The 24511-nt window shown below is 33.1% G+C and overlaps 1 protein-coding gene across 2 annotated transcripts in view; it reads left to right on the forward strand.

The window, feature by feature from the left end:
- Positions 1-24216, forward strand: part of Madm (MLF1-adaptor molecule) — a 90517-nt gene extending 66301 nt beyond the window's left edge. The window contains exons 2-11 of one of the 2 annotated variants that reach the window (XM_088183626.1): positions 13591-13815; positions 13924-14054; positions 14143-14249; positions 14579-14662; positions 15806-15980; positions 16050-16168; positions 16226-16376; positions 17343-17538; positions 17611-17730; positions 21849-24216. In XM_088183626.1, the coding sequence (XP_088039752.1) occupies positions 13591-13815; positions 13924-14054; positions 14143-14249; positions 14579-14662; positions 15806-15980; positions 16050-16168; positions 16226-16376; positions 17343-17538; positions 17611-17730; positions 21849-21983 (1443 nt within the window). In that variant the 3' untranslated portion in view covers positions 21984-24216. The remainder of the gene's footprint in view (positions 1-13590; positions 13816-13923; positions 14055-14142; positions 14250-14578; positions 14663-15805; positions 15981-16049; positions 16169-16225; positions 16377-17342; positions 17539-17610; positions 17731-21848) is intronic. The other variant, XM_088183627.1, reaches the window with a different exon arrangement.
- The last annotated feature ends 295 nt before the right edge of the window (positions 24217-24511 follow it).

Genomic DNA, 24511 nt, shown 5'->3' on the forward strand with positions numbered 1-24511 from the left:
TCCATTCGCTATAACGAGCTTCCAGAGCATTAACTCGCCTATCGACCCCGTCTAGATTTCCGGCATTTTGCACGTACGCGTAGATACATAGGTAGGTGTATATGCGGTCTATTACATGACCATACGTCAAATAAATGGGATAGCCGTCTGCGGAGATGCTGAGGAGTCTACTTTCTCCATCTTTGTTATGTGCCGCCGTCTAAACGACTCTGAAACGCTCTCTCTTTTCAGCAGCCGCCTTTCGCGGCGCCTGCGGATTGATCTGCCGTTCTTTCGGTTTTTTGGAACTTTGTCAAAAGCCATTCGTTTGTCTCGTTTTCGGCGCGTGGGCGCAGCGAGAGCTGATTAAAATCTGAGCGCCGAAGACGGAAAAGGACCCTTTCCACTTGTGCACTCGAGACAATGGAGCAAGGCCGTGGCCTAGTGGGCAAAAAGCGCGTTCGATTCTATTTTTGCTTGTTCCGCTCTGCGCTGTTCAATCAATGGGTGTCGAATTCGGAAAGGCTTCCAAATTTAAACTATCATTCACTGCGAATGTCGGCGTCGCGTTCTAAATCTACACATTCGCTACAGCCGCTAGACTTGTCCAATGTTTAAAACTAACTTTAGATCGATCAGAGTAACCAGTTTACGTTCGTTGAGGGAATATTGTTATTAAACTTAGTTTCCGTTATATAGCTGCTTTCATACAAGCTTGAAATTACGAGCGCAAAGCGTAAGATTCTGAGCGCTTTGGGTCAAATTTGAATTGTATGTAGGACAAGAAAATCTAAAAATGAAACAAGCACACACACACTCCTTTTAGTCACAAAAAGGGATTAAGAAAATATTGACGGCATGTATGTGTTAATTTGAATAATCGATAAGAGCGACGTTAAACAATGGAGCGTGCGGTTAACGCATTTTATTAACCCGTTATCAAATAGTAAGCGTATACTATCGAGAAACTGGTTAACCCATTTTAAGTTAATGGTCGATATCATTTTGTAATTTGTAACAATGATTATATACCATTTTCAGTTATTAAAATTTTATTCTGTTAATACTGTTTACTTTGTGTTAATATAAAATATGTAAAATAAAAAAAGTAAAAAAATTAGAGATTTAGTTGCAGAGAACAGGTATTTTTAAGTAAACTAATAGTTGTTATAGTTTATGTATATTATATTTTATCCTGCTAAATAAAACTATTTATCAAGATTTTTAGCGCAAAAAATAGGCATATATTCTTATATGTAAAAACATTACAATACTTGCTTTGCTAAACTAATCTCAAAACTCATTTGTTTAGCTCTGTTATAATTATGATGCCTGCACTACACTCTCTGGAAGTTGGCCAAGGTTGGTCAAGGACGAAGAATATAGTGGGTTACTTCGGTCGAGTTCGGTTCTGCCCGCTCTAAAATCTCTCGGAAGGTATCCGAGGTTACCGAGAACGGGAGGTAAAGCGGGGGTAATTCAGTCGACTTGGCCAGCTTCGAGCGCTTCCGAACATTGTCGGCATTTTTCCGAGTCAAAGGGGCTGAAGTCGGAGCTGCTCTTTCGAGCGCGAGCTTCCCCTTTCGGTTTCTCGCGTGTTAAGTGACGAGAGTGAGAGAGATAATGATATGGTGTTTCTCAAACTGAGATAGAACGAGTAACTCGGTTCAATTTCAATGCATCATGGTCAAGTAATAATACCACATGCTTATCGGGGACTTCAACAGACTCTTACTGACATCTTTGAATATTTTAGGGCACGAAAAGGGATTAATTGTATTTTTGATAGTATATTCTTCTAACAGATATTGTTATTATATTTTTTTTTCATATAAAATTAAATAATTAAAAAATAATTAGTGGTACTTGATTTTGTTAAAAAAATCGTTTCGAATATCCTTATGTATTTTTCTAGATCGGTTTATATATATATGTCATACTATAACGAATTCTTATTTAGAATCGATGGCGACAAATTCTAGGATAGTCACAGATGTGGTGTTCGTATTCTGAAGTATCATTTTTATGCCTTATGGCATTTTGCAAAAGCCGACAAAGATTTTGCGTAAATGGAATATTTACGACCGAAAAGTTTTCACTGATATTGTATTGGTGAGTGCCCACACAAACTTTTATAATTATCAGTAGCGTAATTTTAATAATATGACAATTTAAAAATTGTGATTATTTGGCACAATTTTCGATCGCGCGCAAATACGTCCGGACGTCATTTACGACCGCCGTCCGGACGGCATATGAAATTTGCGGCAGTATGGTCGCTTACTCATAGGTCTCGGCCGACTTCAATTGTACTTCCAGAGAGTAGTGCAGGCATGAGTTTGTGAATTCTTTTTTTTTGTTACGGTATTTTAGTTTTATTTTTTATTACAAATCTGATCATCATGACTTGTTAGGTTTTCCCAATGCGTCATGATGACCATTATATAAAAAAAATTTTTTCTTTAAATAACAGTAATGTTACACAACTAAAATATATGAGTACCATCCCACATATTTTTTCCAGCTCCTCGTAGTTATCGCCGCAAACATCCTCGTGTTTGGCAATTTTGTTAATAGGCTGGATGAGAGGAGCGTTTTCAAGCGCTGGTGTGTAAGAATAACTCACCGAGAGCACTTTTTAGCAACTTTAAAATGTGCTTTATTGAGTGCACTATATCTTCTATATTTTTATTCTCTCTAGTCACAAGGATTACTTGGTTTCAATTTTATTTGAGACAGAGGTATAACTACGTGTTATTTATTGCGTGCACCACTGCCGTTACCGGTACTAAGGCACCCAGTTTTTAACGGCCGGGTGAGCGGGTTCCCCACTTCCAGCAGTATGTTATAGTATTTCTCCCGAGCGTTCATCCCAGTAACAGCGCCACCCCCCAGGTCTACGGGGTGGGGTGTTTATGCTGCCTCAGTCGCAGCCTCGGCCCTCGGAACCCAATAGAGGCTGAGTCCTTTGGCCCTGATTGCTTTTGGGTTTTAACCCAAGAGGGGTTCGCTCTCCCACACTGATGGGTGGCGTGGACTGGCGTCCAGTTTTATTTCAGACAATGAAGTCATATATTCAAAGTTGCTACGAACTAGCGTATCGTACAGAACGCGAATCGCCAATAAATTATTGAAATGACACGCGCTCCGCATAACGAAGCCGAGCATCCTCCAACGCCTTATCGCAAACTTTGCGTGAAAAAATGTCGCATTTTGTCAAAATATGGATATATTACATATATACATTTAAAATTCTGCGAAAATAGCGGATCGTATTTTGTCATAAAAAAATACGATATCAAATCAAATTAGCACAGTTAATTAAACATTAATACAAATTCATATACAAAAGTAACATAACCTGTCTTCTATTTGCGATGTCTTACAAAATAGTAATATTATTGAACTACCAAAACCTGATTGATAAACTATTGCCACAGATTATTATGACATAGTGATCTAAATCCGTGATTTCATTTTCATAATATTATATAACGCACGCTACTGTTGTTAACAAAGTGTAATTATCACTTCTCAGATATAACGCGCTAATCTATGACAATTTAATTACAAATGTGTTGCACCTTATCTTTCCGCGGAATTTTATCGCAATCGCTGTTACGAGGCGAGAAAGGGATTTCCTCAAAGCTTTCGGGTGGAAGTTGAACGCCCCTGCAAAAAGTAAGACGTTCCAAAGCATTGTTGTAAATCTTCCCCTCTGTTCGCCTGTTGATACCGCGCATTCCTAAAACGATCCCGTGCGTGCGGTCACGTTCTCAATTCGCTAAAAGAAAAAAAAAAACAATCCCAGGATTATATAGATATGAATCTGTGCAATAAACACTATGACGCTACTTTTAGATGCGTCAGATATGCGTTAAAAAACTGACTAAAATGCGACTCTGACGTTTACTAGACGTCTTTTTTACACCCAACCTTGGCAACGCTTCAGGTCTTCGTAGAGTGAGGTCTTTCGCGTATTTTTTCAAGATTTTGATTGGCACCAGCTAGCGGGAATTTATCTCTGTTGTCAATCTTCGACTTTAAGTAGAAACGCATACTACGTTAGTACCAGTTTAATACAATAGACATTGCTAAATGATACATTTGATTAGTTATGGAATTTCACCCAGTATTTTAAATTTTATATAAAGCAATGAGATATGAATTTTAATGCTCTTTGAAGGTCTCATGATTATCAGTTTTCGTGACTCAGTGTCAATAATAATTCTCTGATAAAATATTTGTTTTATTATATAAATAAATATATAATCAAAGAAAAGTAATTCACGAATGCGATTATTCCTTGGGGAAAATCAGCCCTTTTTTCTGTTTGTTACATTTTATAGGTTTTCATATTTATTTTAACTGAAAATAACCTTCACAGAAAAATATAATTCCTGGAATTAATTAATTTTAAGCTGTCGTACAATTGTGTAGGCAGAATCGATCGCATTGTTTGGGGTCGTCTAGGGTTTCTACCTTTCCAAATTATGTCATAAAACTAGGTAGTCATAACCTATTCGTACGAATTCGTACAATTTAATGTATGTATTATACGTAAGTATGTATTTATGGATCTAATTCTAATGAGGAGTTCATAATGCTGGCTTTTGTAATGTGATATGCAAGGCATCACAATATATGAAATTTTTTAATTTGCTTCTAGCGAAAGCAATCATCACCTACTATTGTACACGGCCAGCTAACGTGTGACGTCATCAGAAAAAGGGATACAGATTACGTACCATTTTTCTCTTAACCCGTTGGATGCTACAGCGTTTTTAAAAAAACATCTTTTTCACATATCGGTTCTTCTTATACATTATTAAAATTAAACAGTCATATTTGTTAGCATTTAATTTATATAATGACGAACAACCGTTTATCGTTGTTTAGCATCCAAAAGGTTAATATAAATATAAAAGTATTGTAACATAGATGATTTTTTTTATGAGATATTGTAATTTGTGTATTAGTATTTTATGTATAAAATAAATAATCGCATTGTAAATATGTTTTTAAATCAACTAAACATTTTGAGTATAATATTTATATAAATATACAAGCAATTATTCATATTATTTTATATATGATTCTCTCGAGCTTAAAAATTAAAGCAGGAAGTAAATTATTTTAATAGTATATCGTCTTGATTTAAGGCTCGCTTGACGCCTTGATTCTCGTGACCTCACGATAAAGTTAAGGCTAAGCTGTTTGGCCTTTATATAGATGGTATTGAAGCAATCTGTTTACTGATGAACGCCAGTATCTGCAGAGATAGATATCTTGAACATTTCATACAGGAAGCTTGCGAGCTTACTAACCTGACATGTATTTATATTTATTGATTTATGTAATTTATTTAGTATACATATAATTTATCAGTTTACGTTGAATGCACAGTGTGTATCTTGATCGATTTAATTTTTTTTGCATAGTTGCTATTTAGGACACTGCTAAAAATAAAAAAACATATTCAATTTAAATCAGAGCTGTGGAGTTAATCTATTAAATTCTATTTATTATTTGGTATTTCTCGTTATGTATCGATTAGGCTTATATTCGTCTTAACTCTTTCTGAAGAACTGCCTCCCGATGTATATGTTATGCCTGCACTACAGTCTCTGGAAGTTGGCCAAGGTTGGCCAAGGATGATGAATATAGTGGGTTACTTCGGTCGAGTTCGGTTCTGCCCGCTCTAAAATCTCACGGAAGTTGTCCGAGGTTACCGAGAACAGGAGGTAAAGTGGGGGTAATTCAGTCAACTTGGCCAGCTTCGAGCGCTTCCGAACATTGTCGGCAAAAGGACCGAAGTCGGAGCTGCTCTTTCGAGCGCGAGCAGTGAGATACTTCCCCTTTCGCTCTCCGAGAGTGAGAGAGATAATGATATAGTGTTTCGCAAACTGAGATAGAACGAGTAATTCGCTTCAATTTCAGTATGCGCGTAGGCGTCCTATGGTTAACACGCATGTCGAGCGCTGCATCGTAGTCACGTGGTCAAGTTATAATACCACATGCTTATCAGTGACTTCAACAGACTCTTACTGACATCTTTGAATATTTTAGTGCACCAAAAGGGATTAATTTTATTTTTGATAGTATATTCTTCTAACAGAAAACGTTATTATGTTTTTTTTCATATAAAATTAAATAATTAAAAAAATATTAGTGGTACTTGATTTTGTTTAAAAAAATCATTTCGAATATCCTTATGTATTTTCCTAGATCGGTTTATATAAATGTCACACCATAACGAATTCTTATTTAGAATCGATGGCGACAAATTCTTGGATAGTTACACATGTGGTGTTCGTATTCTGAAGTAGCATTTTTATGCCTTATGGCATTTTGCAAAAGCCGATAAAGATTTTGCGTAAATTGAATATTTACGACCGAAAAATTTTCACTGATATTGCAATGGTGAGTGCCCACACAAACTTTTATAATTATCAGTAGCGTAATTTTTATAATATGACAATTTAAAAATTGCGATTATTTGGCACATTTTTCGATCGCGCGCAAATATGCCAGCTGTACGTGACAGAAGCCGCCGTCCGGACGGTATATGCAATTTGCGGCAGTGTGGTCGCTTACTCGAAGTCGTAGGTCACGGCCGACTTCAGTTGTAACTTCGGTTCGGACAACTTACAGAGAGTGTAGCGCAGGCATTACATTTAAAGTATATAATGACTAGATAAAATTTGCACTAAGAGTTTTCATTATAGCTTGAAATGCTACATTTCGTGTATAATTTTACTAGATAATGTATGCTTTAACTAGTGATTATGTGAACTCCGTTGTGAGCTAGTTACATAGTCAACGAACAAGACTTGCCAGACGAGCGTGTTTGAACAGTGAGCATACAATAACAATTTACATTGTTCATAAATTATTTTTTGTGTTCTATAACTGAGACGATACATCGCTTAGTCAATGTATGCATTTTAGAAATTCACACTACCTGTAACATATATAATAATAATAATAATGTTTTTCGAACCAATCCCGGGCAATGCTAGGTTCAGATATAGTAATTACTAGAAGACGCCATTAACCAGGAGCTTTTAACATTTTTAATTGTTGTATTATCAGGTGAAACTTAAAAAATTTGGCGTACTACCAAAAAATGCTGCGATGATGAATAATTTATTTTAGTAAATATATTTAACTATATTTTATGATTTTTTATAAAATATATTTCATACCTGTGTGATGATAAGAATTTGCCAGCTAAGCAGCAGATTTATTTATATTATCGTTTTATAATCTGTCTCTCACGTTCTTCACTTAAAAGTTCAGTATTGGTTATGAGTTTATCAACTGAAACACTCCTTTATTTTATAATTGGATGGAATGATTAACGCATATCATTATAAAAAAGGCCAGTTCCATTCGCGATAAAAGCATTTTTTACTGTTGAAGAAAAAAATGTTTTTAAAAAAAAAAAAAACACAGTGGGAGACCACTTAACGGATTATATACACGCCAATAATCAAACATGATAAAGATTAATTGCATTGAGAGTAGATAATGCGCATAGCCGTTATTAATCTGCTTTATCGACTAACGTAAATTTATATTCGTAGAAATTCGCCACCCTTTTATGATTGATCGTCTCGCCAAAAAAAAAAGCTAGGAAAATCAACTGTTGCGCAACGCGCAATTTATCTTTAGCTTAATCAAATATAGACATGGACAATTTAATTCACAGCCATTAGATACGTATGTAAGTTCAAGATTACATTTATTTTTAATGTCACTCTAAAGCCTTTTTTTGTAGTCATTCAAGTAAAGCAGTATATGATTTTAGAACTGGTTTATAGTGTTTCTTCATCGACCATGATTGTTAAGATGTTAATTTTACGCTTCTTAATGATTACACTAGTATGACAATACTTTGTATTGACACGTGTATAAATATATCTTAAGCATATTTATTTGATTTTTGGAATATTTTAATCATTGGCAACGTATGCCTTAAAAAAACTATCCATTCAGACGTTCCAAGTTGTTTTGTTTACGTTTCTGTTATGCTATTGTGCGTATGCTTCATTCACTTCCCAGACGCGGTCTGTTGACCCTTTGCAATGTCAATATCGGCCAACTATTAATAACCAGCCGCAGCTAATTGATAGATAAGCTGTTGGCATTTACGGGTTTGACGATTGCACGATGACGCTGTAATGATTTTTCCTTTCAACATATCGGTATTTCAAAGTCTGGAGAAAGCAGCGAAATAATGCGTTACATAAATATTAGAGTACATACGTTTGAAAATATTTTTTAATGTCCAGAACTGATACCTGAACATACTGAAGTTACTGGTGCATCAATGAAAAAAAAGTGTAATTGAATTCTAAAGTATTAGTTAATGAAAATTACAGTCAATGAGATATATTTGATCGTTTGACTGTTTAACTAACACTAGCATTAAAAATGCAGGTGTTAGTATCGGGCAACAGTGACGAATTAGGAAGTGTCAGTCTCGAGTTGTGAAAATCGTATCTTTGCTCTCATGTTTCTCGTATTTAACCGAATGAGTGCATGGTGATGTGATCTGGGAAAATGAGAGAGCGACCAATTAAGAACCAATAGCATTATTGTTTAGCTCCACTCCGGTACATCAATTTACAGGTGGCCATTTGTGGTATGATATCCAACCGATAATATAATTATGTTTCTTGATTCGAGGCCATGAGTATTTTAAGGTAATAAAGAATGAAGAGTTTACATAGTTTTTTTGTTTTGGTAATTGATGAGCCTACGTGAGTTTTGTAAGCTTTTTCGGGCTTTTTTTGTAAGCTTTTTTAACGATAATGAAATTGTGTGCCCTTTGACTTCACGTTTATGGCTGAACTAGTCCTGATATTAGAAACAGTTAAAGATGTGAGTGAGGGACTTTCTGCTGATGATTCACTGACCGCTCAAAAAATATTCCCATTTCTCTTATCTTGGAAAAGTGCTCGCTGCTGATAACACAACAACTCACGAAATAATTCATCACTGAATTTCAGAGACAAATGGAACGAGTTTTGCCGAAACCTAGTACTGAAGAGCACCATGTATGTATGGCCAATCAACTTTACCCTTATTATAAGGGATTACCTCTTACTCAGTTCAACAAGGAAGAGTCCACTTTAAGAAGATTTCTTGACTCACATCCATCGTCTCAAGAGGTTGAACAGGAAACTTCAACAAAGCAGCATATCGGACTGGCATCAACTCCTGCCCTCGACGACATGAATTTCATGGATCAGTTGGTGGCTGAAAAAGCTCAGCATGCGACTCTAAATCGGACAAAATCGGCTGTGGAAAAGTAGTGGGACTCTTTCAAGATTTATCCCGGACCTTCATCTTATAAAATTTATGTATTGACCTAGTGGAAAGACTACAACGGGATCTTCCCGTTGTTAGCGACTGAAGCCAGAAAATGGCCAGAAAAGTGAACGGGCTTTTTCTGCTAGAGGAAACCTTGTAACATCTCAGAGTATAAGGTTTGACCCGTCAAATGTTGAGAAGATCCTCTACATACAACTGAATCACAGTATAGTCCGTATCATTAAGTACAACATTGGATTTCCTATTGTTGAAGAATTACCTGTCGGAGAAAGGGATAATGAGGAGAGTGGACCATCATTTTTAACTCCAAGAAGTCGTGCTGGTTCTGCATCCAGTGCAGCAAGTAAGGACTCCGGCAACACTGTGAATGTGACTCAAAGAAAAACTCAAAGACAGTTACCGAAAACTTAAAAAAAAGGTACAAAGAATTGTGTATGCTCTAGATTCAGACTCATTGTCAGCATTGGTCCTTCAGAGACTATCAGTGCAAGCTACACAGAATCAGAGGCAGATACAGAAACCGATTAAAGACTTATCTTGCTGTGAATGCATCAATGCATCTTAAAAAGTGATTAAAATAAGGTGAATTTTTTGAAATTTTAATATTTGTGATTTTTGGGCTTTAAAGATAAAGTAATATTTTTATTATTTAATATTCTGGCCATTTTAATTAATAACTGGTAATTTCAGATAATTTTGCAATAATAATAATTTAATAAAATTTTGTTAACAAATTTTTTTTTATTACAAACGAAAGTTACAAAATTTATCGTTAATTTTTGAGGTTGTACAAAATTAAACAATATTTATAATAATATTAATCGATAACAAACGTTATCGATTAATATCGTTCATTATCGATTCGAACATTTCGCTCCTTAGAAGACATTGCTAATTTAAAAATATATATATGCACTTTATTTAACCTGTTGATAGCCGTGTGATGTTATGTTTTAGTTCTAAGTGCATCCCATTGCCACTTACTTGAACGGTTAATTGTTTGATAGCCTAATTCGAGTCTGTTAGTCTGTTGTTCTTGTGCAACCAAGACGATAATTATTTTCACTTTATTGCTACTATCTATTGAGGATTTAAAATAGCTTTTAATAGACGCGTTTATGGACACTGTTAGTTTAATGGAGGTTGAACGTAGGTCGAAAATCGAGAGCCGTATTTCTAATCTCATAATCTAATCTTACGAAAATAATCCTCGCAAATTAATTTTGGAAACGGCCGATATAATCAAATGGTTTTTTTATGATTGCGCGGTTGTATTTCTCAGTGGCAGTCAAGCTTGTACTTATTTTAATTTTCTACAAAAAAAAATTGATCAGGCAGTGCAGTGAGATTATTTTTGTAAATGTCGGAAATTAATGTTAATATTGAAGAAGTAATTTACAGTTTTTTTGTAGCTGTGTAGCGAGACATTTTAAATAATTTTATTTTAAACATATTTAAAGTACCATATTTGAGCTAGGCGTGTATACTGTTCTAATGTCTTAGATGGCATCGAAGAAAACATTGCTGAATTTCGTTTAAAAAAATATTATAAATATAATTCTGATTAGGTTTTATTAAATAAAAATTACGATTGCATTAATTTATTCATGCTCTCGTAAGAGACAAATAAAACACCACTATAATCCATTTCATTCCTACTGTGTACTGTCACATCTGGTGCTGGGTGACGGCAACCTAAAAATATGTGTTGTATTGACAAGTTTCTCAGAGGAATTCTCGAATTTAACACGACACGAAAAAAGTTGTTGATAGATAGGTATCTTGTCGACCCATCCGCTCGCTCAATTTTCCCGGCGCCGGAAAAAGTTTTCTCTTGCGCAATCGGCGCTATCTCATCGTGGATCCTCGTCTGCGAGACCCTTAGGCCTGAGCTAAAAAGAGTATGGCTACGCATGCCAACTATTCACTTGAATATTTACGTATCGTCTGCCAAACGCCACTACTAAGCAAAACGCGACAGATTCATTGTTGACAAAATAAATCCGTCCGAAGAAAATAATATGTTTGATACCTCTGAGATCGGATTTGATAGCACCAATGTAACTTTCTCATAATTAAGTTTTCTATTCAATAAATGGATCACTGTATTATATTATTTTATCAGTGAAAAAAGCAAACTGATATGTCATGACGGAAGTCGTAAGATATAAATTATAAATATTGCGTTCCTCTGAAAGCTGTCTTTGAATGCGTGGAATACTTCAATATTTTACATTCTCTTTGAGGAAAGCTTTCTTTTTATATATTTATAGCTACTCCTAAGCTTTTGGTATTGATTTTGCTGCAGAGGAGGTCTCTCCGTGGGTGCTCTTTGACTATGTTGATATTTTAGTGTGAAGACAGCTAACATATGAAATTTAGCATTGATTATCTTCCTCTGTAGTTTACCGTTTTTTAGAACTACGCATTATTTTTTATTATCGGTAGGCCACATGTGGTCAATACAAGATTGGTGCACTTAATGGATGACCTTTTTCGATTTTAAGTTTAGTAAATGGCAGTTCAAACTGCAAATATTTTGCAATCTCTGTTCTTGCGAAGTAAAAGCCCTCCCTCATATTTTTTTGTTTAAGAAGGACAAATTTTTTGAGGAGGTCAATCTTCCTCATAGGAAAACGTCTGGTCCATTGATTCTAGGCAGAACTAGAATCTTTATTATTATATATTACATTGACTGCATAATTGCGTAACGGTAGATCTGCAATCGGTAAAATACAATATTACGACTTACAATAAGTGAGAATCGAATAAAGCATATATAAACCAAATTTTGCCCAATAGGAGATCGCAAAAAAAAATCAAAAATTCACGTCGAAAGCAATATATTACGATTTTCAATGAGTGAGAATCAAATGGAGAACATCTAAACCGAATTTTGACCAATAGGAGAGCGCAAAAAACAATTATCCCTTCTCAGAAGTCAAAAATCCACGTCAAAAGCAATAAAATCGTGCCGGCACTGTCGCAGTGGGAACGCTCGTGACCGAGCGTTCCCACTGCGACAGCGCCGGCACGATTTTATTGCTTTTGACGTGAATTTTTGACTTCTGAGAAGTGATAATTGTTTTTGCGCCCTCCTATTGACCAAAATTCGGTTTGAATAGACTGACAAATTCACTCATATCAGAAGTCCGTAGTAATATCGGTAATGATAGCTATCATATTTTTAAAACGTGGTGTAATATCGAAGTGCAGACAAACTATGGAGCAGTATACGAGACGTAACGTTTGTTTAGTTCTTCAGCTTATTTTCTACTGAGAGTTGAGTTGGTTTAGTTTGTATTTTGGACTTGTAATTAGTTTTAGAACCTTCATTAGGTCAAGTTGGGTTTGGCTAATTTTTGTAGGTTAGGTTTGGGTTAGAACAAAAAATGTACGTTTCGCAACTGTCAAATTAAGTTTCATATTTTTAATTTTATTTTTAAAAGCAGTATATGATCTCATTAGCGCCTATCAGTTAAATTTTATTTTCGCTAGTGTAAATATATATCTACTGGTGAAAATGTATTTGGACTTCACTAGTGAAAATAATACATTACTACATATGTAAAATTTTAGTCACATTTTAGATAAATTATATTTTCACTGGCAAAAATATATATTAACTGGTAAAAATCTATTCCGATATAATTTCAATGAAATGACATTTTAAAAATATTTTCGGGATAGATTTAAGACAGTTTTTTTATTGTCTCTGAGGAATAACCGGAGAATTTCTGGTTTAGAATCAGGAACAAAATTTTAGCTTTTTTAAGGATGGGGGCAAAATGCATAATATTTCGTCTTCTTTCATAAACACAACCACACATTTTACTTCCTCCGAAAAATTCTAGTCTTCTACAATTTCCTCCACTTCTGATGTTAAAATTCTGGGTGAAAAAATAATAAAAAATGAATAAAATTATTATCCCAGTGTTCCACTTTAGGAACAGGGATAATTTTGTGAATAAAAAAAATACAGATTGAAAAATTAAATAAAGTACTACACAAACAATACTGAATTATAATAAATATTGTCAATATTTAAAAAAATGTGTTATAAAGATGATTAAACTTCAAATCTGCTGACGCTCCCCATTTTTACTAGCTTTCGATTGATGCAACTTCAATTTATATTGGAGTGGGGATTAAAAACAAAATGTTTCAATATTTGGAATACCTATTTCTGTCCAAATTCAAGGTTCTGTCCCTGTATAAAATAACCTGTAAGATCTTTTAAATTCATTTTTGTTTTTTTCTATATTTCAGGTGGATCAGCGAGATGTCCCCGGCATCGATTGCGCCCACCTCGCGATGGACACCGAGGAGGGTGTCGAGGTAGTCTGGAACGAAGTGCAGTTTTCCGAAAGGAAAAACTTCAAAGCGCAGGAGGACAAAATCCAGCAAGTGTTCGATAACTTGACGCAGCTGGAGCACCCCAATATCGTTAAATTTCACCGGTATTGGACGGACACACACAACGACAAACCTAGGGTAACATTTAATCGCAATCTTTACTGTGTACATATAGAGCGGTGTTATCAAACAATGTTTGAACTCTCTCTCGACTCTGCAAATATTAACAGTGCGGGATTTTTTCAGGTGATCTTTATTACCGAGTATATGTCTTGCGGGTCTCTGAAGCAGTTTTTAAAAAGGACGAAACGAAACGTTAAACGGTTGCCTTTGCAGGCGTGGAAGAGGTGGTGTACCCAAATCCTTTCTGCATTAAGGTACACCAATCGACTATATTCAATATATATATATATATATCAAGGTAATACGATCTATATACATATTATAATAATATTTGATTTACAGTTATTTGCATTCCTGTTCTCCCCCCATTGTACATGGGAACCTTACATGTGATACAATATTTATTCAACATAACGGTCTTGTAAAAATAGGATCAGGTAACTACATAGGTACATTATTTTTATCATGACTGCCGTCAAAATTTCAAAATTTGATTCATTTTTGTTTGGCATGTGTTATTTTTGGCGTGATTTCTATTTTGAGTATTATAGAACAACCGTCTATGCTAGTGTATATTTTTATTTGAGTACCTTATTGTATTTGACTATGTGTTTATTATTATTTGTTTTTAACATTGCATTTTATTTAAATTAAGACTGTTGTTCAGCGTTTTGGTAGTCAGTGCAATCGACAGTGCCGATTAAAATGTTTTCAAATTGTAGATTTTTGTGAGATATCACCGATTGTGCATACAAACTGATGGTTTTATGGTTTTTAGTGGCACCGGACGCGATACACCATCACGTCAAGACGTGCCGTGAAAATATGAAAAATATGCATTTCATTGCACCAGAGTATGGAGGTATGATGTATTGAATTTCTATCTAAAATATTAGCAATTATATTATAAAAAACGTTAAGAGCCGATGACGCAAATATGCGTCATTCAATAATTTAGCAGATATTTTATTTATGGTAGCGTGCAAAAAACATATCACATTTGAAATTTTCATATTTCAATTATTATTAAATGTTAAAAAAACAAATGATATACAAATAATAATAAAATAAATGATTATACAGTAAAATTTGGTCAATTATTAAAAAAAAAACAAAAATTCTTTTTTTAAAACTAAAACATTATGAAGTGTCAAATAATACCACTAATATACAGTTATTATGTTAAATATTATAAACGTTTTCATCTCAACAGCTGCTGAAACACTGAAAAGCATTAAATTAATCATAGATACTCTATTTACTATTCGATTCAATAAATTTAATTAAGGACTCCGTGGCCAGTCCGATTTTTTTTATGTTTATTCAATTCTTATGATTTCGAGAAGTGATGTTTTTTGTACACTATACTATAGCTATAAAATTGGGTTAAACTAGCTTTTAATTTTAATTATATATTGAATAAATAAATTATTGTCATTTTTTAATCTATCGATAACAGAAATAAAATGCTAGTCTAGGTTACTGCGCATGCGCTCAGTTGCAGCTTGAATAATCAGCACTAAATAAAAATACATGTTTATTTTATATTTAAAAAAAACTTTATACAAAAGGGTTTATTTTTATAACTATTTGTTATGTCAAAATTTATTATTACTATTATTTTATCAGAACAGAGAGAAGAATTGTTTATGAATATTTGTAGATGCAAAGAAAAATAATTGTTGTCAACCTAAAAATGCAGAATTTTAAAGTTATTGCTTATTTATAAAAATTACCGAATCATAATTAAATAAATTTAGCCGTTTTAATATAAGTATATTAAAAGATTCCTATTAAATTTAAAGCTCACGTAATCTGGCTTATAATTTATTATACAAAAATATATGCAGAGCCTAAAATATGTATCATATTTTTGACAAATTAGACAAATATTTTATCAAAAAATTAATAATCATAAATTTATAAAATTTATGCAAATAAAGTCTTGCTAATCTAAAATTTTTACTATAGTACAATTTTTAACAAGTATTATTTTTACTTTCAGCCGCCCAACTGGTGACACCCGCGATGGATTTATTTTCATTCGCCATGTGTGCGTTGGAGATGGCCGCTCTGGAGATTCAAGGCAACGGCGACTCAGGGTCGCTTGTTACCGAAGAAAATGTGATGCGCACCGTCGAGTCATTAGATGATCCTCAACAAAAGGATTTTATATTTAGGTATTTTTTTTATTACAAATTCAAAACAACATCTAACACGTACAAATAAAAACATCTTCCAAATTTCAGGTGTTTGAATACAGATCCTCAAAAGAGGCCAAACGCTCGAGAGCTTCTTTTTCATCCTCTTCTATTCGAAGTGCATTCTCTTAAATTATTAGCTGCACATTGTTTAGTGGACACTACTGGTGAGTGTCGAATCAAATATTGATGTTGATCTTTATAATAACACGTAATATTTTTAGCAAATATTCCCGAGACAATAACGGACGAAGTGACCGGCGAAGAATCGTTCGCTTGGTCGAGGGTAGGCGGAGAAGTGAAGGAATACACGGTAGCCGACTTTCCTCAGCAGCAGCACGCCGAGAAGCTCGAAAAATTTGTAGAGGATGTCAAGTGAGTGATGTTTGTTTATCTTCCAATGTAAACGATGTTTGACACAAGCACTCGTTTTAAGATCAACCTTGGTGATTATTAACGTCAACACTCGAATAGTTCTATTTGAATGCACTTGGATTTTTTATATAGTTATACAAAGTTTAACTCGTGAAATAAATAATCCTTGCTTTATTCAACAAACATTTTTTATTAACAGGCATTGATATTACTCATAATTGAAGATCATAACCATCCTCCATTTTATTTCCTATGCACCTAATTACTGACGGTTGAGACTTCCGATTACAACTAACCACTCCAAATTATTTTCATCCGTTCTGGCAATGCGTCCAAAGAACCGGAGTATCATAATCTGATACATTTCCAACATTCTGTCCTAGATATGCAGCTCCTCAATGATCGACAGATTGGTCCTCTTCACTGTACAAGGTATTTGGAGCATTCATCTTCAACACAACATCTCAAAGACATTGATTCTTTGTACCTCGGACTTTTTAATTGTTCATATAAATTAAATCAATGATTGAAATATATAATTTAGACTTTCGTTATTGTGGTTTAATAGCTTTGTCTTTGACTTAACATGAATCTGTAATTTCTATAAGATATCTTTTAAACATGTAAAACAAAATAGTTCTTATAAAGACACTGACATTTCATCTGTCCCTATCTACTGGTAGAAAGAGGCACAATCCTAATTCATATCACTTTTTATGAGGTATAGCTTTTGAGAGTGGATGTTAATCAAATGTCAACATAAATAAAACTCAATTTTCAGTGTCGGTACCCATAATTATTTTGTCGAATAAGTACTAATCTAATAAGAAACCATGCCATTGGTTCATTTTACTGTATCCAAAAAGTGTGTGCCGCTATTCGTCGTCGTTGTAAGATGGAGAATATTATAATTAGATGTATATTTTTAATTGTATTTTGTTTCTAATATATCGATCTATTTTATAGATATGGCATTTATCCTCTGACGGCGTATGGTCGAGGTAGCCATGGTGCAGGTGCTGCGAGAGCTGCCTCTCCGCCGGAAGCCGCTGAGTCAGTCAAGTCTGTCACACCAGAACCATTAGATATCGAAACTAGGCGTATAACTAATATGATGTGTAATATAAAAGCGAGGGATCCCTGCGATAGTCAGGAATTAATGGTATTCATACAATATTCAAAATTAATAATATATATCGATCGACCATTTGTGATGTAATTGTGAAAATTTTAGATGACAATATTGCTGAGGATGGATGACAAAATGAACCGTCAGCTAACTTGCGTTGTGTCACGACATGACACCGCAACGCTGCTGTCACAAGAGCTTGTGCATCTTGGTTTTATACACGAAGTGAGTATTTTATATTACCTCGTCTCTTAAAAACAATAGATCTTCAGCTGAGTCACCACTATGAATTTCCTACTAAAATCAGTTTTTCTAGGTTTTGAACAATTGTACAGGCGGCCCTCGACTTTCGCACATAATTGGTTCCTGAAAATGTGTGCGAATGTTGAATGTTCGAAAGTCGAGGGAAGTAAAAAAAATTGAAATTGTGTGTATTTTAAAATATTTATTTATCAAGTAAATATAAGATGTTTAAGAGGCGTTTAAGAGACACATTTAAGTGGGGTTTGCGGGTGTTTCCTTTGAAAAGTTATCAAGAGTTAACTGTTTTGCACTATTCTTTTTCTTTTCTTCATATAGTATTTTATAACATGGTATGTTTTTATTGATGCGATATGCGTTCTCCATTGGGATCACAACCTTCCATAATATTTAAAAATTTGTCAAGGTGCGTGAAGGCTTCATTCATATTTTTCATTGTTAAAGAGTTTTCCAAAATATACCTGTCTCATCTACATTAAATATTTGGTTAGAGGAATATTCTCCATCTTCAATAATTTTGGATAATTAGGAAATAAATTCTTTTGCAGCATCTTTATCCGCATCAGCCGATTCTCCAGTAAATTTAATATTATGAAAAGAATACCTCATTTTAAAATTGTAAAACCAACCGTTACTTGCTTGAAAAACCGTGTTAAAACCTTTTATTAATCTATCCTTCCAATCTTTGTGCAAACTAAGAGCTTTTGCTTGAATAATTGAAATACTCAGAGGGACATCTTTTTGATGTTGGTCATCGATCCACGATGACAAAGATTTTCCATTTCATCCATGTTTTTTTTTTGCTGTGTTTTTTGGAAACATATCTTTAAAGATTGCGGAAATATATCTTTATTTTCCACAATTTTGAACGTATATCTTAATTTTATTTTTATTTTGCAAAATTGAACATATTATAGACCTGTTTGTATCATACGAACGTCCGATTGAAGCAAAAGATTCACCGCTATCAGAACGTCTAATAATTTCCATCTTTGTCTTGAATCGTGTGAAGTTTATTAGTCCTCGATTTATTTTTGTTCGTATCAACACAAGTTTTTCCGTTTCTCACTCGTGTTTATATTTTATTTAATTAAAAAAAAAAAATTAAATTTAAAAAAATTGTTTTTTTTTAAATGTGCGAAATAGCGAATTGTGCGAAAGTCGAACGTCCGAAAGTCGAGGGCCGCCTGTACTTTTTTCAAATTTAATTCCTGATGACTGAAAGATGACGCTGTGCTAATCCAAATCTAATGGTTGAAGTGGAGACTTAGTTGCCTTTTGCGGGGGTTCTCTGTGCTGATTTGGTCTGAACTCTAATGTAATTTAAAGTGAATTAGTCAGTGATTTTCTTGAAGCGGTGTTTTCTGGCTTATATATTTTTAAAAAGGTTACTTCTTTACCAATCATTGCTGATTTAGGCAGTAACTGAAACTGGCTTTTTTACATGATTACTCTGAAATTTGCTTTCGAGCAAAATGTCAAGAAACCATAGAATTATTGCTTTATTTTCGCTTAATATTCGGCTCTCATTCTTTCAATATTTGAACACATGTTAGGCCAACAATAAATATTTGCTCTAAAAGCGTTTTACACTGAAAAGAAAATTATAGCTTCATATCGCTAGTCTATTTTGACGGTGTGTTCAAATCTGTTTAAAATGTTTAGTTAATTTATAAGACAAAGGGCATAAGACTTGTGGTGAAAAATTGTATAACCTTAGTTTCGTAGATGACACGATAATGATGACAAAATGGCAGAGATACTTCAATGATTTGGACAAGAAAACTATCACTTGGATCAAGCTCCAAAATCATGATAATCGATTTTTTTAAATGTAGCAAATGATCCATGGCATGACTCAATAAATACGAAAGTTCGAATTGTAAGGAATTTTATCTACGGTAATATTTAGAACCACAGTTTTCATACTTGCTTATAAATGCCAATAATTCCTGGAATTTGAGATTTTTGAGAGAATAAATCATATTGAAATACATTTCTACTAGTGATACTGTAATTTATTTGACAGATCTTACTCACATGAATAATATTAAAACTTTCTTTCACTTTTCCTATTCTAATTAACTCTTATTTAAAATGCTTTTTTCTGGTTTAGACGGCTTCCATAAATTATGTCACAGGTTTAGAGGGGGGGGGGGGGACGTCAGTGGAACTGTGACAGTGTAAAACAAACAGAAGTCTGGCTCAATGACATCTTTTGACAAATAAGGGTGGGGGGAAATCATGAAAAACCTATAATATAATTTATGGAAGCCGTCTTATCAGTTATATTAATTTAAGAACTTTCCATTATAAAATGTAAGGTGTTAAAAAGCACAACCGAATCACTAAGACCTGCAACTGATGTATTTATCAAATTTAAAATGCATCTGGTCCGAGATTATTTGTACAAATTGCACATTTTTTAGTAATGTGATAAATTAACGAAATATTGTTAGATAAAGACTAGAGAATATATGTTCTGTATATGCACATGATGCGTTAGCTCTTGTGTTTTTGCAGCGTTTTTGTAATATGAGCTGCTCAATCCTCATATGTAAAAAAAGGTCCATAAGGGTCGACAGTTTCTAGAATTATACATATATATATTATCACATTTTATTTTCTGCTTAATTCCACTTGTGTCTGTGACAAACTGGCATTTAATAAAAACATAAAAGTTTTATATAAAATTATTTATATTTACACGAAATATGAGTAAAAATATTTTATTAATTATTTCAACCTTATTAAGTAGATTGTTTATCCAAAAGTAGTGATATTTTTGCCTTCATTTTGTTGTGACAATGGTGGTTTTACATTTTTTTCTTTAATGAAGCTCGTAGAGAATGTCCAACACTATCCATTTCGGCAATAAAACAAATTTCGAGTAAAGTGGACGTTGACACTTTTACACATGTCTTCAATTTTGATTAAATATTTATTTATCTCGGCGGAACATGTATTTATCAACGATATTTGCATATCATTCGTTTTTAGTGAGAGAATATGTATAATAGATGTATATTACATACACAATCTAAATCCTATAATGTGTCATTATCCACATAAAAAAAACTTACAGTAAAATGTTAAGAACCACTAATTTTTTATCAATAATGCAACATTTACTCGAATATATAGGTGAATAAAATAATCATAATTTGCCAAAAGTGAGACATAAATAAAATAATCATAAGTTGATAAAAGTTAGATGTAAATAAAAAACTTACAATAAAATATTGACAAATACTGAATATTCTTTATCAATAAATCAAAATATTCTCTAATATAAATAAAATGTTGAGAACCACTGAATTTGCTTTAACAATAAATATAATACAATAAATAAAAAAATAATGATTAAAAAAATGTAATTAAGCAAATTAAAAATAAAAATAAAAATGAACTCACTCGCACAATGTATATGTTGAAAATATAACTTCACTGTAACAGCGAAACATACATTTGCTGTTCAAACCTAAACCTAATCTAAACGAATTAACCAAACACAACTTGACCTAATCAAAAACTAACTAGTTTTTCAACTTTCATTAGTTTAATTTGTTTAGTAGCAAATGAAAGTTTTGCAACTGGCAAAAAGTTTCATAGATAATTTAGAACAGCATATAATTTCACTAGCGCCTAAGGGTTAAATTGTATTTTTGCTAGTAGAAATATATATCTACCGGTAAAAATGTTTTCAGATATGATTTCACTGAAACGTTAGTGAAAAAATAACTTCACTGTAATATAATATATATGTCCTAGATTAAAATATTTTATTAGACTTTGCAGTGTAAAATAGATTCTCAGGTTATTTTTTCAAGAAAATTTGAATGAAACAGCGTCCTAAAATAAAACTGTCTTAATCTTTTGTTGCTAAAATCCGATATATCAACCTTTGTTACTTTGGCGATAGATTGCTATATCCGAAGTCATTGAAAGAAGGTTCGGATACATATTTAAGGGACATATTTTATTATTATTTTGTAATTTATAAATATTTAGATAAGGCTCAGGCAAACGAAGGGTCGAATTTATTTATGTTTGAAGATTAACGTGTCGTTTTAATGTTTCAGACGGACCGGGAGAAGATCGCCAAGCTCATCGAAGACACGCTGCATAGTTCCTTCGGTTCGTTGTTGGGGAGTTTGGGGGGGAGCGGCGGGTGTCCCATGTTGCTGCCGCCAGTTGCTCCGCATCTTCACAGCTAGCTGCTCCAGCACGCACCACCTTCGCTACTCGCCCTCCCCCCGATTTTACTCTCTTATTTCGAGACTATATAATCCTTTGCTTCAAAGTGATATATATTTTACACAGCCGACACATCCGAGTACAGAATCACCCACAAACGCGTCATATACTATACTTGCGTGTATATGAAAAAGAGAATGAAGATTACATATGACTCGTATATTATATTATAATGAAATGATAAAAATAATAAAAAAAACTAGACGTAAGAGTTTTCAATCTATTCGTGGTAAATAATAGAAAACGTTGCGGTGCGCTTATAAAGTCCGCAAAGTGCTGTGGTGCGATGTAAGTTTTCAAGTCGATTTTTGTAATAATTTTAAATATATTAGGAAAATTGTGATGAAAATAATGAAAAAAGAGATTATTTTACCCCCAATGTGTATAATGTATGTAATAATAATCTACACGGAGCGATGCAAATTTTTTTAGAACTATGCCTATAATTAACACGAGGGGTGTAAAAACAAAGGCGGTGCTGGAGTTAATAAGAGAGAGACACTGAGCTTACTTTAGAATTTGAATTTAAAATTTAATCCGTTTAATATTAATTGATTTGATTAGCTTTTTTTAATTTATTTTTTAAGATCGCTGCCTTTGCTTTTATGCTCCTCGCAGTGCGCGAGAAACTTTTGTGTCGCAGTGCGTCGTGTAAATTTCGCAAAGACCCAGTTTTTGAAACCAAATAATTACTAAATTTACGATAGAGTGTGTGATGACGGAATCGGAGTTTTTAAATCAAGTTGACTCGGTGAGTGAGCGGATGTAAAAATGTGAATCATTCCTTCAGAGCATTGTTTAACGATTTGTGATTATCGGTTTGTTTTTATTTTTTCTTTCAAAAGCCAGCCCCGCTGAATGCTCCTCTTATATTATATATACGAGGCTGTCTTGTAGAAGAACCTTGGTGCTTCATATTAGCTGCTGATTGAAATTTGCTAGAGAATTATAAATTATATATGTGTATATATAGATAGCAGTTTCGTGGCGTACGCTATTCCCTATTGCGATTATGTAAATTATTTAGTAACAATTTTAACCGAGCTCGGTAATCGTAAGGGTGGCCGGCTAAACTGCCGGTTCAGACATCTGTGGTATATAATCTGATACCAACTACCGCATTTCACTTTTTTTTTAGTTTGTAATAATACGGATGCCTGAAACTGTGTCGATTACACTATACAATAAGATTTTTGCCGCAAAGATGAGATAATAAAAATACTGTATCATTAATTTTTTCTGATTTTTGTTGAAGATACTAAAAAACATTATTATTAGAATGGACTATGAACGAGTATTGGGATGGACATTTATATTGGAAAAAACTATTGATTAATGAGGATATATTATCTTTGTGGTAAAAAAGTGAAAAGTTGTATAGTGTTATTTTAATCTGATATTATTTATGAATTAATTCAATTATTTAATTTTATATAACGACGAGCGTTTAGTAATGAATCAATAGTTGTAATCTCATTCTGGATTTATTGTATGAAATTTCAGTTATCTTGTTGATAGAATGCATTTATGTAATAAAAAAATACTATACAGTGGGGTAAAGTTACTTTGACCGTTAGTCGTATTTTTGGTTTAAAATTTACGAGCATTTTAAATAATGCTTTAAAATGTTAGTGATATATATATATATAATACACTTATGGTTAAAGTCGCCCCATAATACGGTATATCGATTTTTAACGCGTACATAGTCGAAAGTTCCTAGTTATCCGTGTTTTTATCTTAAATATTTATTTAAAAAACCGATTACTTTTAAGCCGCGATGAATTCGTATACATTGGAATCTTTTATGGGTTTTAAATAAATTCGATCTTAGGCGCAGTCGTAATTATTTTAATTTGTATTATAAAGATACTTTATATAACAAATTTATATACTTAAATGTTTTTGCATGATATGTTTAATGAAAAATCAGGATTCCACTGTATATGTACATGATTTATACTTTATTTATGTAAATTTGCACTTTTAATTTATATTTTCATATACGTTAGGCAATCTAAATATTTTGACCATTGTTAGTAATTATGTTTCATATATATAATAATCACATTATGCTGTTGTTATTTAAAGAATAAAAAAAATTGGAAAAGTTGATCCAAATGCAGATTTTTCCATCTTTGTGCTCCTCGCCACTGTTTGTGATATTGAAATAAAAATTTGTTGGCAAATTAATGTTTGCGAGAGTTGTTTTAATTCGTAAATATATTTATAACCTTTGTTGTATATATCGTACAATCAAAGTTTTATTTTCATTAGATCAAACGTATATATTGTTAGAGCAGTATTTTTCAGAACGAATCGAGTGTATATTTATATATTTTTTTAATTAGCAGTTGCCATCTGTGTATAATACTCTTGTCTATGTTTTTTGATTGCAATATATATTTATATATATATATATATAAAACAGCTGGAGCTAATTTTTGTATTAGGTGAAGGAATTGATAATTTTTACCAAATATTTGAA

This window comes from Plectrocnemia conspersa, unplaced genomic scaffold (genome assembly GCF_051122295.1).
Source record: "Plectrocnemia conspersa isolate PC_06_02 unplaced genomic scaffold, ASM5112229v1 ptg000003l, whole genome shotgun sequence".
In the NCBI taxonomy this organism is placed as follows: domain Eukaryota; kingdom Metazoa; phylum Arthropoda; class Insecta; order Trichoptera; family Polycentropodidae; genus Plectrocnemia; species Plectrocnemia conspersa.